The 16,075-nt window shown below is 34.1% G+C and overlaps 2 protein-coding genes across 9 annotated transcripts in view; one reads left to right on the forward strand and one right to left on the reverse strand.

Moving 5' to 3' along the window:
• The first annotated feature begins 683 nt into the window (after window positions 1-683).
• wtrw (ankyrin repeat domain 61 water witch) lies at window positions 684-3,795 on the forward strand. Its single transcript, XM_085190357.1, has one exon. It carries the CDS (start codon window positions 696-698, stop codon window positions 3,600-3,602), a length of 2,907 nt encoding a protein of 968 aa, XP_085046483.1. The 5' UTR covers window positions 684-695; the 3' UTR covers window positions 3,603-3,795.
• Window positions 3,796-4,550: 755 nt separating this feature from the next.
• smash (smallish) overlaps window positions 4,551-16,075 on the reverse strand; it is a 151,893-nt gene continuing 140,368 nt past the window's right edge. For 4 of the 8 annotated variants that reach the window (XM_085190364.1, XM_085190358.1, XM_085190360.1 and 1 more), the window contains 11 exons: window positions 15,392-15,694; window positions 14,417-14,737; window positions 12,547-12,711; window positions 10,932-10,985; window positions 10,200-10,657; window positions 8,888-9,008; window positions 8,295-8,405; window positions 7,838-7,870; window positions 7,288-7,463; window positions 6,745-6,842; window positions 4,551-6,626 (listed from right to left, as the gene is read on the reverse strand). In XM_085190364.1, coding sequence (XP_085046490.1) covers window positions 6,439-6,626; window positions 6,745-6,842; window positions 7,288-7,463; window positions 7,838-7,870; window positions 8,295-8,405; window positions 8,888-9,008; window positions 10,200-10,657; window positions 10,932-10,985; window positions 12,547-12,711; window positions 14,417-14,737; window positions 15,392-15,694 — 2,028 coding nt within the window. In that variant the 3' untranslated portion in view covers window positions 4,551-6,438. Of the gene's footprint in view, window positions 6,627-6,744; window positions 6,843-7,287; window positions 7,464-7,837; window positions 7,871-8,293; window positions 8,406-8,887; window positions 9,009-10,199; window positions 10,658-10,931; window positions 10,986-12,546; window positions 12,712-14,416; window positions 14,738-15,391; window positions 15,695-16,075 lie in introns of all 8 variants that reach the window. The other 4 variants (XM_085190365.1, XM_085190362.1, XM_085190361.1 and 1 more) reach the window with 3 other exon arrangements.

Raw genomic sequence — 16,075 nt, forward strand, 5'->3', positions numbered from 1 at the left:
TTAAATGGTATTACAACATGAGTTGTAGTAGATATATCAAGTGAATAACAGAGTCGGTGAAAAAATGTTAGCAAATACGTGCACAAGCTGCGAGCTGTTTGGCTGACCATTGTTAATGGTAGATGATAGCTGTAACGCACCTTTTACAATGGACGATGAACGTAAAAATAACTTTATTAACATCTCATTTTATTGGGAACGGAGTATTTTGGCACTAGGTCCCAGATTCCATCTGTGTATGCCCTGGCGCCAAACTAAAAAAAATTGTAAACCTTTTCATTGTATATGTGATGTATCACTCGGTACCCTCTTGTGGAATTATTATACAAACTAATATTAATTCAGAAAAACAAGGAGGGATTACTGTATTATAATACAGCTGTATACCAAGGATAGAAAGAATATTGGCAGTCATTATAGGTGTACTTAAAAGGAGTACCTTTAGTTCCTTAACCTATAGGTAATTAACAAGATAATAATTAGTAAACTAATTTGTAAGGATATATATTTATAAAAGAAATATAGGCTTTAGCGTATTATCATTGCTTACTTAAACCTTTACTGTTCTGGAGCTGCTCTATTACTAATACTTTTGTAAATTACGAAAGAAGTGAGGAATAAATATATTGCACTGTGAATACGACCCTTTACAACAAAGGTGCGCGATCCATCCACATCTCAGCAATTGGCGGACAATGGGCGCGTCAGTCTTGCGCCGACCGCCCGCCCGCATGCCCACGACGCGCCGCCTGTTGTCCGCGCGCTGGCTGCGCTCGCGCCGCGCGCCGCGCCCTGGGGACGTCGACGAAGCCCCCGCCAGCATGGACCGACGCCCTCGCGCCCCACCCGCGCCCCTCGACGAGGAGTCCCTGGAGAGGGCCTATCCCTCCATGGGGCACCTGGAGTACGTCCTGGCCGGCTCCTCACCTCCCGCTGAGAGCGCCCCCAACATGTACGACAGCTTCGAGGAGCCCCCGCTCGACCTAACTGCGCATATCTGCGCCGACTCGCTACGTCAGAGCGCATATGAGCAAATGCGAGCTGTCGGCGGACGCCTGCGACTGCTCGACGAATTAGAATCCGGTGTCATAACAATTGAGACCGTTAACACATTCACAACAGCATCGGAAGCGGAGAGAAATGTCTGCTTGTTTTGGGCCGCGTTCCTCAAACTCGACCACTTTTTGCAGCCGTTGGTGGAGGCGGGCGCGGACCCGCTGTATTTCGACGCGCTCGGGCTGTCTCCCTTGCACGCCGCCGCGTTCAGCGGATCGACGGAGTGCGCCAATTATCTCCTGTCTTGCGGGGCGGACCCTAATTACATGCCAAGATGCTTCGTCCCGCTCCACTGCGCAGCATTTGGAAATTCAGTACAAGTGGCGAATTTGCTGATCACTCATGGAGCGTCGGTTCACGCCGCTGTAAAGTACGTAAACTGTGAGGGTGGCCTGTTGCATTGCGCCGTGAGGGCCAACTCTGTTGATTGTTTGAAACTTTTCATATCTCATGGAATTGATGTCAACCAAATAGAGCCCGGCGGTACAAACGCGATTCATCTCGCCGCCGATCTGGGTATGATTCAATGTCTTACGATTCTTCTAGAAACACCAGGTGCAGACCCCAACGTAAGAACGAGAGTCGGCGATCGAGAATCTACGGCATTACATCTGGGAGCAGACGGTGGTTTTGTAGAGTGTGTGGATCTGCTAATATCAAAAGGAGCAGATGCAAGCTTAAAAAATCATAGAGGATTTACTGCCTTACACCTGGCGGCACGCTCAGCGAGCTTAGAGTGCGTCGAGTCTTTGCTTCGGAAAGGAAATGCTGAACCAAATTCTATGGATTTCGACAAGCGAACACCTCTTCACGCTGCTATAGGAAAATCTGACAGTGCCTGTGATATAATTGAAACGTTAATAAGTTGGGGAGCTAACGTTAACCAGAAAGACGAGTACGGTTTCACACCCCTGCACTTAGCCGCACTCGACGGTCTGTCCGCGTGCGTAGAAACATTAATTTATCACGGAGCTGATGTAACGACGCGATCTAAAAAAGGAAACTCGGCTCTTAATGTAATCGCCAGAAAGACACCCGCGTCGCTTGCGATGATAACGAGGAAGCTCGACTGTGCTATCACGTTACACCACTCGCAGACCAGTAATCGGGAAGTCGAACTTGAACTCGACTTCCGCAGTATACTCCAGCATTGCTACCCACGTGAAATAAGTTATCTTAACACTTTTGTGGATGAAGGTCAAAAAGAAGTGCTACTCCACCCTCTGTGCTCCGCTTTCCTGTATATAAAATGGGAGAAAATACGCAAATATTACGTGGCACGGTTATTTTTGAGTTTTATCTTTGTATTATGCTTAACGTTGTATGTATTGACCGCGCTCGCGCATAATTGCTATAATGGCAGTAAAGACATGGAGGAAACGATACAGGAACAGGAATTGTGTCAGAAGCAATCTATTCTTGGTGACTTATTGAGGAAAAATCCATTTGTAATAGAAATGCAGTGGTGGGTTCTGGCTGGAATTACTATATTTGAGATATTTAGGAAAGTTTACGGTATCGCAGGGTACTCTACTGTCAAACAATATTTAATGCAATCGGAAAATATTATAGAATGGTTCGTCATAGTGAGCGTGTTCCTGATATCCTACATCTACACGAACATAACGTACACATGGCAGAATCACGTGGGCGCGTTCGCGGTGCTCGCGGGGTGGACTAATTTAATGATGATGATCGGTCAATTGCCCGTTTTCGGCACATACGTGGCGATGTATCAGAAAGTGCAGAAAGAGTTCGCTAAACTCTTAATGGCTTATTCATGCATACTAATTGGGTTCACCATAAGTTTTTGTGTCATATTTCCTGACTCATCGTCCTTTGCGAATCCGTTCATGGGCTTTATTACAGTGTTGACAATGATGATAGGGGAACTCAATCTAGATTTACTGCTAAACGAACCGGATGGCAATGACCCGCCCGTTCTTTTGGAATTCTCGGCACAAATAACCTACGTTTTATTTCTAATGTTTGTAACAGTCGTCCTCATGAATCTGCTCGTCGGTATAGCAGTTCACGATATTCAAGGCTTGAGGAAAACGGCAGGTTTGTCCAAGCTGGTTCGTCAAACGAAACTTATTTCTTACATGGAATTGGCTTTATTTAACGGCTATTTACCAAAATGTTTGTTAAAAATATTGCACTCATCAGCTCTGGTGTCACCTCAGGCATACCGTGTGGTACTGAGCGTTAAACCATTGAACCCCAGCGAAAAACGTCTTCCACGAGACATAATGATGGCAGCCTACGACATTGCCAAAATGAGAAAGCAATACGGGCACACCATATCCTCTAACGGATCCACTACAGGGGCGTATTCGTGCTTTAAAAAGTATGAAAACAACAATGATTCTGGCTACCGGGAGTATGGCTATACATCTGGACTGGGAAGTATACAAGGGAGGTTAGACGAGACCTCAGAAAACGTACGCCAGTTGACACAAGAAGTAAAAGAATTGAAAAAACTTATTAGTGCCCAACAGCTAGTGATACAGCAGGCACTGGCGAACGCGCTAGAAAATCGCTAGAGACATAATACATCGTTCAACTCAATACCACTAACCAGTCAATCAACTGTTGACTTTGCTGTATTTTACACGTATAGATTGTATTGGAGATGAACTTAAGAAGTGCTGAGATGTATGTGGGATGCTGTGATCGTAGAGTTAGGATAGAGATTTGTGATAATTTAACATGATAATAAATTTATTTTTTAAATTATTGGTGTTTTTTTTATTTTGTATGGATTCAACTTCATATTTCTAATTAAAATCTATACCTACTTACAATGAAATTGTCAAATTCTTAAAAAAATAACTTAGTGGTTTTTTACTTAACTAAAGGTACACTTCCTTTTCTAGTCTTTTAGTAGTCATAGTTAATATTTTAAAAAAGTAATCATTTATTAATTAAATCAAATAAATTAATTTAATCAATTATTGAAAACAAATTGCTCCGTAGAAATACAATAGAAATGAATCAATTATATCACCATGAATAATAGAACAGATGCTAATAACGGCCCACTGGCCTTAATAATCAAGAAATTAACGCAACACTTTTTCAATTTTTAAAAATCTCTAGCTCTTACTTGTTTTTCACTGTCCAAGTGCACTGACCACTAAGTCATAAGCTACCAATATATAGTAGTCAGATTGTTTGTACTTAGTGAACCCTAACTAGGTACTTTTAAATTTTGTTGATTATTTATATTTTCTAAACAATACTAAAAAATTTGGTTAGAAAATCAGAAAAAAATATATACTTTCGAATATGTATCCAATTTAAGGGATAGACGGTGACTACAAGAAAAACTATCACACTTTCGACATTCTGTTGAAATGACAATGTTTTTTTTATACTATAGCAGACTAAAACAGGAAAATAGAAATACAGTTAATAATATTTCCAAATCGGTTGGTTCAAGACTTATACTGTTAAAAAATAAAAAAAAAATTTTAATTTAAACACAAAAAAATGTTTGTAATATTTTATTGATACACAGCTGCCATACATATTACATAATGTACATTCAAAATTAACATAATTACACTGATATAACACGATGACGTCACGAATTCCAAATGAGCATCAACCGGGAACCGAAGCCCATATCCATTTGGAATTAGTACATCATACAATATGTTAGAACTAAGTTAGAATACCGTTAATATACATAAAGTAAACTTTTTTATTTCTATAACTATTAAAGCTAAACACACACTAACATAAATAAAAATTATTTACAAAATTATACAAAACTCCCTTTTATAATTTGAAACTGCGGAAGTATAAGACACGTAATGGCACAATGTTAGTGAAAAAACGTGTATTTTTCATATAAAATTAAAAAAATCAGATCAATTTCGATAACAAATCAATAATTTCAATTATTTTTCTCAGACTTTTAGTGCAAGTGACATAATTTCAAAAATTAAATTTACAGCCTTATACAAACATTTTGATTCAATAAATAAATATAATAAACTCAGTTTCATTTTTTATAATAACAAAAATATCTAAATACATATACGTGTAAATTTTTAAGTCACAGTTAAGTTAGTTTTTAGAAACTTCGTCAAAAAAAATATTTTTTTAAATAATAATAATAACTAAGTACCACGAAAAAAATAAGTTATGTCACTATACAGTACAGTCTTGAATGATCTCAAGTGATCATTATAAAAAAATATTAATATTTTTAAATCAAATAGTTTGCATGTAACAAAATAATAAAAAATAAACTATTTTTACATTTTTTATATAAACGTTAACTTTGATAATAATAATAGTAATGATTATTTATTATTCAATATTCGATTATAGGCTGTGAGTCAGTCAAACATCTGTTAATTAAAAAAACCAAAATTGGTAATATTAGGGGTAAAAATTGAAAAATTGTTAGTTCTTACAAACTATTCCGTCACATAAATTCCATTATGGAGAACACAAGTAATATATAAAACAAATGACAAGGTTTTTTATATTAATATATTAAAACAATCTTTATAAATTGCTCCTTAGTATAAGATTTGAACCTGCAACCCCATGTCCTATTGAAGTATATTATCTATACCAATAATTTTAATAATATATATAATCTATATTAATATTTAAAAAAATATGATAATTAAACATTACATATAAATGATATATTACAAATTAAATAATTACAATACAAACTCGATTGGCATTGTCATATATTCGGATAATCAAAAGTAAAATTAAAAAAATATATTTTTTAAGAGGAACCATTCTTTATTAAGAAATATATTTATACTTTTGAAGTTTTTGCGGTTACGTCAGATTAAGAGTCCGCATAAACGAGATTTTGTATAACTGAGGACCGCATAATCGAGTTTACATTGTATGTAATAAATATAATTATAGGTAATATAATAATAAGGTAAGAGGTAAAAACAAAAGCGTGCAAAATTGGTCTCAGATCGCGCTGAGTCCAGAGACGTGAGGGTTTAATGTTACATGAATTTCCTATAAATCTGTATATTAATACAGAAATTCATATAAAAGTAAATAAATATCTTAATCTGCTATAATTTTATTTGACATAAAAATATAACAGTTAAGAAAAAATAAATATGAATTAATCGGGGACAAAATATAAAAAATTAAATACATAATATAATATAAAATTTATATATAGGTTATAGAAAAAAGTGTTTAATCGTAACGGGATGGATAGAAGACGGATTACAGATGTGTGCGGAGGCGAGACAGGTGAGGGAAGGTGGAGGTCTTTAATATGGGTCTTAAAAAGGTCTGTGGGGGTCAGGTATCTCCTCATCCCCAAAAAGAGTAAAAAAGGGGGAGGTTGGTGCTGGTGTCTACTTGTAGTCCTATTTGCTAAACACAGGAGTACTTGCTGCCGTCGTCGGCGCTGTAGCAGTGGTGGCAGTGCAGACGGCGTGCGCGCACACGCACGTCGGCGCCCGCGCGCCCGTCGCCCAGCGCCGCGCCGCACACCGCACACGCGAAGCATCGCACGTGGTAGCAGAGGGACAGCGGTTCGATTATCATGGCGGCGCCGCGACCTGATAGACAATTCACGTATTTTTTTTAATTATTAGTTTTCGCCGAATTCTGAAGGCATTGCGCGTTGAGTGGCGGAACTCAACGCCGCGCTAGAAAAAAAGAAAAACATATAATTACCCAATTCCTCTCCACAATGGGAACACTTGCGTCGTCCACTGACACTTAGCATTTTGTCTTCACGCTCGGTTCTTGCACGGCGTTCTTGGGAGATTTGGCTGAAAATGTTACAAAAAACATTATTTTTTGTATTTTCTTTAAAATTATATGATGCACACAATTGTAATAAAAAAAATACAAATTAAGGCCCTTTTCTGTTAAGCTTCACGCTTTATCCATAGCAAGTTAGCCAGAGAGAATGTTATTATTTTATTATACAAATAATAATAATTACCCAAAAATAACTTCAGCGAGATTAAACAGGTTATATATAGAGCTCTTATTTTAACTAGCTCTCTAACTCTTATTTTTAACTATCTCAATAACAAAAACAATAAAAAAGAAGTCTGTGGTAATAAATAACACTGATTAATTCAAAGGAATACATCATTTAAGTTTTTTCAGTTCAAGTTCTCTTTATATGTGACTTTCATTTCATTCTCTTTATGTATTATACTTATTTTATGGAATATCTTTCACATATAAAACAATAAAAAAACTCACTTATTAGGCGTTAGTGGCTGATGCTGAAGGGTTTGAGAATGGGTCTGGGGGTACGTTTGGGTCTGGGTCTGTGTATGGGGATGCGTAACTTGCATATGATGTGCGGGATATGTGGAGGCAGGGGGTGCTATACGAGTGCGAGCACGTTGTTCCTGTATCCTTCTTTGCTCTGCTTCCTGGAATACAATTTTATAATATCGTATATTAGAATAAGAAATCGTGGTGGCCGTGGCATAGTGGTACAAGCGTATAATTCAGTCAACGTGATGGTTGTGTGTTCAATTCCCACTCTTCTAAGGAATTGAAATATTTAACATTTTATTTTTTCGCACGGGTAACGACGTAAAGCGCGGTGTCGAGTTATGTGTACTCAATGCCTCCAGAATTCGGCAGAAGGTGGAAAACAGAAGTGTCTTAACTTGGCAGTGGCTAGGATCCTAGATTTCCTCTAATCTGGGAACCTAGCCTAGCTTGTATATGCACGATACAGCATGCACCACAAAAATATACATATTTGGAAATTTATGTTAGAAGTGTAATTTCAACTTACATTATATTTATCCAAATTGGAACTATTTTTTTCCTAATCATATTTGTATAGCATGAAGAAGAAAAATAAAAAAAATAAGAAAACATACACTCAATTTAAAAAACTTTTGTGATAAAAGTAATATATAACAATAAAAGTTATTGATTCAATGTGGTCCAATTTAGACATATCTGAAGAAGACTTTAAACTTATTTAGTTTATTAATATAACTGTTCTCTAGTCACTAGTATCTGTGAATGCGACGGTAGTGGGTTCGATCCCCACTCGGAGTAACGAAATGCTTAACATATTCATTTCCTCCAATCCCCGGCGTAGATTCTGTAAATCAACACGCAGTTCTTATCGAATTTAGCGGAAAGTGGGAAGCGAAGTGTATCAACCCTAGGTTTCCTTGTCCCCTGTGCTTACGGTATTCAGCGTGAAACTAAATAAATAATATGATTTATTATAGCAATACCTGTATCAACCAATGCTGATTGTAATTGTATCCGGCGGGTTTCCTCTGGTTGCGGGTCTGCATCCATTCTGTATTTGAGATCAGTTTCGGTGTTGGAGCCGCACTTAGCGCCTGGAGCATACAAATGAATAATGAATGCAGTAGAAACTAAATTATCCGGCCCTCAGTTATAATACGGATTCGCGTATATCCCGGCTATCAACCGCGATTATTATTTTATACAACCTACTACAATGAAAGCTAAGAAAATTTATATGTACGTAAATACGCACTAATTTATATGTGTATAAATCGTGTTGGAAAATGTTAACAATTTATTGATAAAGGTTTAGTATCGTTGATATGTACTTGTTGCTTTTAGTAGACATATAACACTAGGTTCCCAGCTTCCCATTGCCTACTTTGTTGGGTGTGAAATACGCGCGAAAGTAAAAATAAATTGTACAGAAATTGTCCTGCAGTATTGGTTGCAGCGATATAAATGATTTCGGTTCCAATGCCAATAACTTTTTTTTTCTTTTTCCAGGTAAAAGTATGAAATTATCTGTCATTACTATATTACTATTTATATTTATTACGGAAAACATAATTACCTGTAACGTGTGTCTCGTCATAGGATGATAGTTCGCATTTCCATTGACGGCTTTCTGACGCATTTGGACCGCACTTCTGTCAATGTTAACATATTCTACAGCTGATGGGACTCTACTACTTCTGTAAATTTAAAATATCACATATTATACCCAAAATAAGAAGTAAAGATAAAACAGTTTTATTATTTTATGTACAGATATTATATTATTATTATATACTAGCGCCCACTAGCGGCTTCGCGCGCTTGAACGATACACATACTACTACTACTTACTTACTACTACTAAGTGAATTACTTTCGTGTTCTAATAAAATACTCATTTCAAAGACAATATCCATTTAATAAAACAAATATTTTGTAGCAATATTGTCTTCACTAAATATTTTATATTGATATATACAACTTCTTTTATTTAAGAACCGCTTTAAAGAAAACAACCAAAATTTGTTAGGAAATCTGTCAAAATATAGTAGTGAAAAGTGCATTCAAATCCACTCCTGGGATATGATAGATGAATAAGCCATTTCTTAGATTACCATGCACTAAATAACTGGAAATTTTGACTTTAAATTTATATTTTATAGAAAATATTTCGTCTTCAGACTAGATAGAATCTTTAAGATCATCTCATTAAGTACTAGTGGCAAAATTACATTTCTTATAAGCCCAATTTGTCCAAACAACACAAACTTCACCTAAATCATCATGCCAATTGGTCGGGACAAACAAAAAATTATCTAACACGGAATCAAATGCGCGACCTTCAGCTTGAAACAACGTGACGTGCTTTATCTTGATACAACTAGGCTTTGGGAAAGACAAAAAACAATGATGATGCACTGTCAACGTTATCTTAATCATTGAGATTCAAATAGAAACCTAATATAAATAGGAATTATTAAATAAAAGGTTGAGTGGAAAATACATTTTATTTAAATCTGGTTTTTTGCTTAATATTTGAGTCATAATTAGTACATGAAATTATAAAAAATCTAGTCCTACTATAAAATAATAGACTGTATCTAAACATTAGGGGCAATAGTTGGAAAAGAATAAAGAACGAATGTCCGACAATCTTATCAGTTTAAACAACAAGTTAACGACAATGTTTAGGATAAAGAGATGTGCCTACATAAAAATATACAAATGCTTATATTTAAATCAGGCCAACTTGAGGCTAGAGGTTTTAATATTTAAATTCTCTCGCTCTAGTAACAAGGCGAAGCGCGGCGTTGAACGCACAATGCTTCATATGTTCAACATACAGTGAGAAGCTAAAGATAAAGTAATAAAGTAATTTTTATGTTTACCTCATAGTAATTTCTCGTTCAATAGAATCCCGACTCTTAGGCTTCGGTGGCAGAACAGGTTGAGGGACTTTCATCATATTTGGCACAGCTTTCCTAACTTCTACTATTTTAGCTTCATCATACAACACTTTACGACTCTCCTCAACACCAAAATGACTTTGAATGTGTTCTTCAGAAACGAATGGTTTTCTTTTGATCTCTTCCTCTACATTGACTTCTGGAATAGTCTTGTCTACTACAGGAACATAATTTTCAATTAGTAAATTTGGCATCGAGTGCCTATAATTGCCATTTGTTTTATTCGCTCTGTATATAATTGGCTTCTCTGGTGCTACTGTAGATATATCTTGGACGGATTTTTGTATCATCCTGTTCTTGTCTCTTAAGAGATTTTCACGTTGTCTTCGTAACTCTTCTTGCTCTAACTGCAACAGCTCTCGTTCGAAACGCAGAACTTCCTATTGTTATAGTTGGTTTAGAATTATTTATTTTTTACTTTTAATATTAGGTACATTTAGTGAGAAAGTTAAGCGCGTGCATTTAATTTTATTAATGTATAATGACATTGAGAATAAAATTTTCGGTTTACACATACATAAATAAGAAAGAGATAAACAAAATGGCGGCTACAACTAAAATATAGCGTCTAATTCTAGCGTCTACATTGAAAATAATAATGTGTAAACCGAAAATTTCGTTTATAATTAAATTGTTTAGTGTAAAAACAGTCACCTTTGTGTGAGCATCGTCAAAGTGCCCGTCAGGCCAATCCTCGTTAGTGGCAGCCTGTAAATGCATATTGGCGGCCATCTTGTTTAATGTTATTTACACAAAATGGTGGATGATTTGTTATACGGAACTATTATATTGTAAATGAAATCAAATTAATTAATGAATATGATCAAAAAGTTATATTTGTAATAATATTTAAAAAAAAAATGTCTTTTAACGTAAGTAATCCAAGCAAGTTAAATGATCTATGTTATTTTCTCTACGATCAAGATATATATAATTTTGTAGAATATTTTATTTTTAACTAATTATTATCTAAAAAGTAATCTTATTCTACAATAATATAATAGTTCCCACATGAAACGTAAAAGTTAATTCAAAACAAATAAAAAAAATAGCACAAAAATCAATTGAACATACAAATAATGAAATAAAAAGTGCATGCAGAAGTGCATAGTAAGCATCAAAAAGGAGTCTTAAATAAAAAGGCAGAATATATAATCAAATATATACTATTTATTTAAAGAACATACATATAGTTTGAATACTAAACAAAACTATTTTTTCATAAATTATCGATGGCATTTCGGGATATTACTGTGTTTGAAGGAATTAGCATTAAAAAGCAGTGTCTGTTATAGAAATATGATATTATCCAGAACCAATAATGTCTTTGGTATTCGTAAAACATGCATTTATATTATAAAACTTACAAATTACTATAAAAACTAAGTGAAATCAAATATATTTCTAACAATATTACTATATAATTTTTTGTAAGTAACATAGCTTCTGTTTTACGAATGTACAAATAAATATACTTTTGTTCATTTGTGAAGCGTTAACCCTTGACCATTATTTACATACCATTACCATATACAAGCTTATTCATATATTTTTTTAGTTATTTTTAACTTAAATAACAAAATTCAAATAAAAATCTTAGATATAAAATATTTTTATAATAAAATTAACAGCCAATTATAATAAGTGGATTAAAAATAAACTAATTAATTATTTGGAAACTAAAAAGGCATTCATTTAGTTCTTTAAAAAAAATTCTAATAAGGAACTACAGGCTTAATATAAAAATAAATATAGTTATATCAAAATCAACTTTTTATATAATAAATATAAAAAAAACATAACTAAATATATCTAACGAGCTATCAACAACATTTTGAAAACTTAGAAGAGCTATCTAAAATAGTAGAGCCATTTTATTTCAAATGCAAACTACACGGCGATTACGAAAATCAAATTTTCAAAATTAATAACACCATTAGTTTTGAAAAGATTACGATTAGTTTTAATTTACATTATTTATTTAATTTTAAAAAATAATATGATTGAATATATAATTCTAATAAGTACCAGCAAAATTTTGATTATCATGTAAATAAACATATTCAGAATACCATTGACAATAACTTAAATTTTTTTGTAAAACCTTATAGATGAATAATTTTCAAAATTAATATTTAATCTTAATTTTAATATAAAGTAACAAGATATAAATTAATTTTAATAGTTTAAAGATAATTTTTGTCAATAAGTATTCGTAATCGCCTATTTCAATCTACTTTCATTCCTTGTTACGTTACTCCGACCTTACCTGCTGGTGCTGTAACTTCTTGTCCAAGTCATCGATTTTATTTTCATGAGTTTCACCGTTTTCTGTCAAGCCGGTAAGCTTAGTTGTTAGATCTTGTGAGAATTTCTCTGCCTTTCTCTTTGTAACATCCTCTTCATCTGATGTTACTGTCATTTGGGTGTAAGGCTGGAATATTTAATAATGTAAATGATTCGTTATTTGAGTTATAAGTCATCTAAAGTTAAAATTGATGCCGTCCTGGCGCAGGACACGAGCGTGCGACTGTAAGCGCGACAATTGTGGGTTTGGTTTTCACTCGGGGAATGTAATATGTCTTAACTAGTGACCCTCTTGCGGCTTCGCCCGCTTTTACTACTGGATTCTTCATATAATGTATGTTTGCAAAGCACTTAAGATAATGTGAAAATTAATTAAACCCTAATGCAACCCGCATTTTCGTAGTTTCAATAAGAATTTTCCAATTGTTTTACACAGCAAGGATTTTTTTAGTAGGTACCGTAATTTTAAATCTGTGCTACTAATCTTTTCAAGTACTTATTAAAATATATTTAAATGACTATTTTTTAACGGAAGAAATTATAAACAAAAGCCTACCTACTAATAACTGCTACAAAAAATGTGAAACCAAATATATCGCACTTAAATAATACATTCAACTCCAATTATCCAATACGTGCAAACGCTTATCAATACGCAATTATTTTTGTTGCTCTAGAGGCAAGCGGGTTTCGAGCTTGTGGTTAATGCTGAAGAGGGTATTCTGTCCCTGATGAAAAGCAAGCACTACGTGGCTGCCTGTGAGGAAAATTAAATAGAATGCATCGGCCGGGAATCGGACCCGGGCGGCCCGCGTGGCCGGCGAGCATTCTACCCCTGAACCACCGATGCGTGTAATGCAGGCGGGCGCGGCGGACGCATGGCGAATGGCGAGCCGTTTCGCAGCAAGGATTTTTTGATATTGTAACAACTTCTAAAGTACTTATTAAAATGAAAAACAGTAAAAGACAGTTTTGATCTACATTAAATGGGCAACGTAACTAATGTGCTTATTTATATGCTGAGAGTAACGGATAAGTGAAACTTGAGTAACATACAGCTGATGTGTCAACAATTAAATGCGTTTTTCTGTAAAACTATTCCCAATTTCGAAATATTGTAAAAAGAAAATTTTATCTTCGTTTAACGTAGAAAATTAATAAAGTATTTTAAAGGATAAGGATTAATACCATTATGGAAAAATATGACTCACAATAAAAAATATATTGAAATTATTATTTTTAGACAGAAAAATGATCACTACACGTTATTCTTAAAAGATATGAATATGCCGTCGCGGACTTTTTTGTAGATCTTATTAAGAGGAACAATACTCCAGTACATTTTTTTCATGTAGTACTTACCATTAAAGCAGCGCATGCGCGAAAGTGTCTCAACGGGTACTTTATACACATTTATCGTATTTATGTTAATTTACATAAGAATGTACAAATAATAAACTATATATAAACCTTCTACGAAAAATACTCGACCTAATGGTGAAAACCGCATAAAAATCCGTTGGGTGGTTTAGAAGAAGAAGAGTTAGAAACAACAGACAGACATGAAAAGCGACTTTGTTTTATAAGATATAGGATAGGATAGGATAGGATGTAGTACGATTCAAATTTGGGAGTTGGGCTGACTTTTATTTAAGTCAAATTCCAAAATTTTTTATCTATATTTTGTCTTCAAAGGAATTATCCCTAATTATCTTTTATTTTATTATTATTTAGTGTTTGCGTTACGTATATTATCTAATACAATTTGTAACAAATTAGTAACTTATAAAAAATACTATAACAAACCAAATGAAAAATTAAGATCAACTTACTTCGCTATTTTGTCTGCTGTGAGGGTTAGAAATTTCTGGCGATGATCCTTTATACCACGCTTCAGCAGATATATCGACTCCTGAATCCCTACTATCCCTTAATTTTGCATCCATATCATGCGACAAGGTCTTTTTGTATAGCAGTTTCTCGATTTTAGTTTCTTCTTGTAAAAAGGATGTGATGTCAGGGCGCGGTGCTAGTGCGAGATCTACATCGAGATAACTATCGTCCACTTGACCTTCAATTCCTAAGAAACTAGTTCGTTTATTGCGAATTTCCTTTTTAATGCGACGAGCGGAGCTGGTGTGCTTGAAGTTACCCTGAAATATAAGTATATTATGTATACAATATATTAGGAATAGATGAAGGAATAGTCTCTGCTTTCGTAGATAACAAAGCAAAGAGAACCTAGTGTCAAGCCACTCCGTTCCCATTTTATGTGTGATTTCCGTTTTACGTTTGAATTGCAGACTCAAGTTGGTCTTATTAGATCGCGGAAATTAAAACAATTTATTCTCCCGAGTGGGGGTTGAACCCACAATCATCGCGTTTACAGTCAGACAAATAGAATGTTACCCTGTAATTTATTTACATCCATCATAGATATTTATAAATGTCGAAATCAAAATGGAATTTTTCCATAAAATCAAGAATCTTTTAAGATTGGTCATAAATTATCTTTATGCATATAGGAGTTAACAAACATGACAAATTTAAATGATTGCATTGCATACCAAAGACGTAATGGCATTTAAAATAATATAGCATACCCACCTTTAGTATGATTACTATATACGTAATTCTAAAACTATGCATGCAAATATTAAATCAAACATAAGCGCACATTTAATATATAAGCATATTTTTCATATTAATAGTTAATTTTTATCACTAAAATTTATACTGATTAAATAAAAAAATATATATTATGTGAATTAAAATTTCACAATAGATTTAAATTTTTGATGACTTACATTACCAAGAAGTTCATCGTCATTGCTGTCTTCCATGGGCGGCGGAGGAGGCTTCTCTTTCGGAGGTTCCATAGTATTCGTTGGTAGATCGAGAGGAAAGGCGGTATCCACAATACTATTTTGACTCATTATATCGATATTCTCATACAACGGCGTCACAGACACTTTATCCATATCGAAGTCTAGTAACTTGTGGAATTTTTCATTCATTTCATCACTTGTTTTATCATTGCTACCCATTGTAATATTGACACTTTCTTCCGAATCCAATTCTTTGAATGCTAGCTCTAAAGCGTCAATTACCTGTATTTGGAAGAAAATATTAAAGATTTCATAGTTAAATAACATCTGCTAAATACTTTAAAATTAAACCCATGCAAACAAAAGTTATAACAGATAATTTTATTAAAACAATTCAAAAAATTCTAATATTATAAAACAAAATCAAGATAATATCATAACGATTAAAATATTAAAATTAATTAACGAAAGCGGCAAAGAAATCCCACAATACAGTGTCACAGATAAAAAAAGAAACACAAAAAGAAAACATGCGAAAGGAAAATAGCGTGACAGCTAATTAGCACAAAATGCAGTGAAAATGCGTGTTAATAAGCTTACGTAATGCTTCTTACCTTATCAACCCATCACCAAAAGATGAAAAATCTAACGAAAATCTTATGT

This window comes from Heliconius melpomene, chromosome 9, assembly GCF_056956725.1.
Source record: "Heliconius melpomene rosina isolate 202511_hmr_F chromosome 9, ASM5695672v1, whole genome shotgun sequence".
NCBI classification, from domain to species: Eukaryota; Metazoa; Arthropoda; class Insecta; order Lepidoptera; family Nymphalidae; genus Heliconius; species Heliconius melpomene.

Bases quoted from the DNA above. Each gene is read 5' to 3' on its own strand.
- wtrw (XM_085190357.1), top strand. From the start codon at position 696: ATGGGCGCGTCAGTCTTGCGCCGACCGCCCGCCCGCATGCCCACGACG.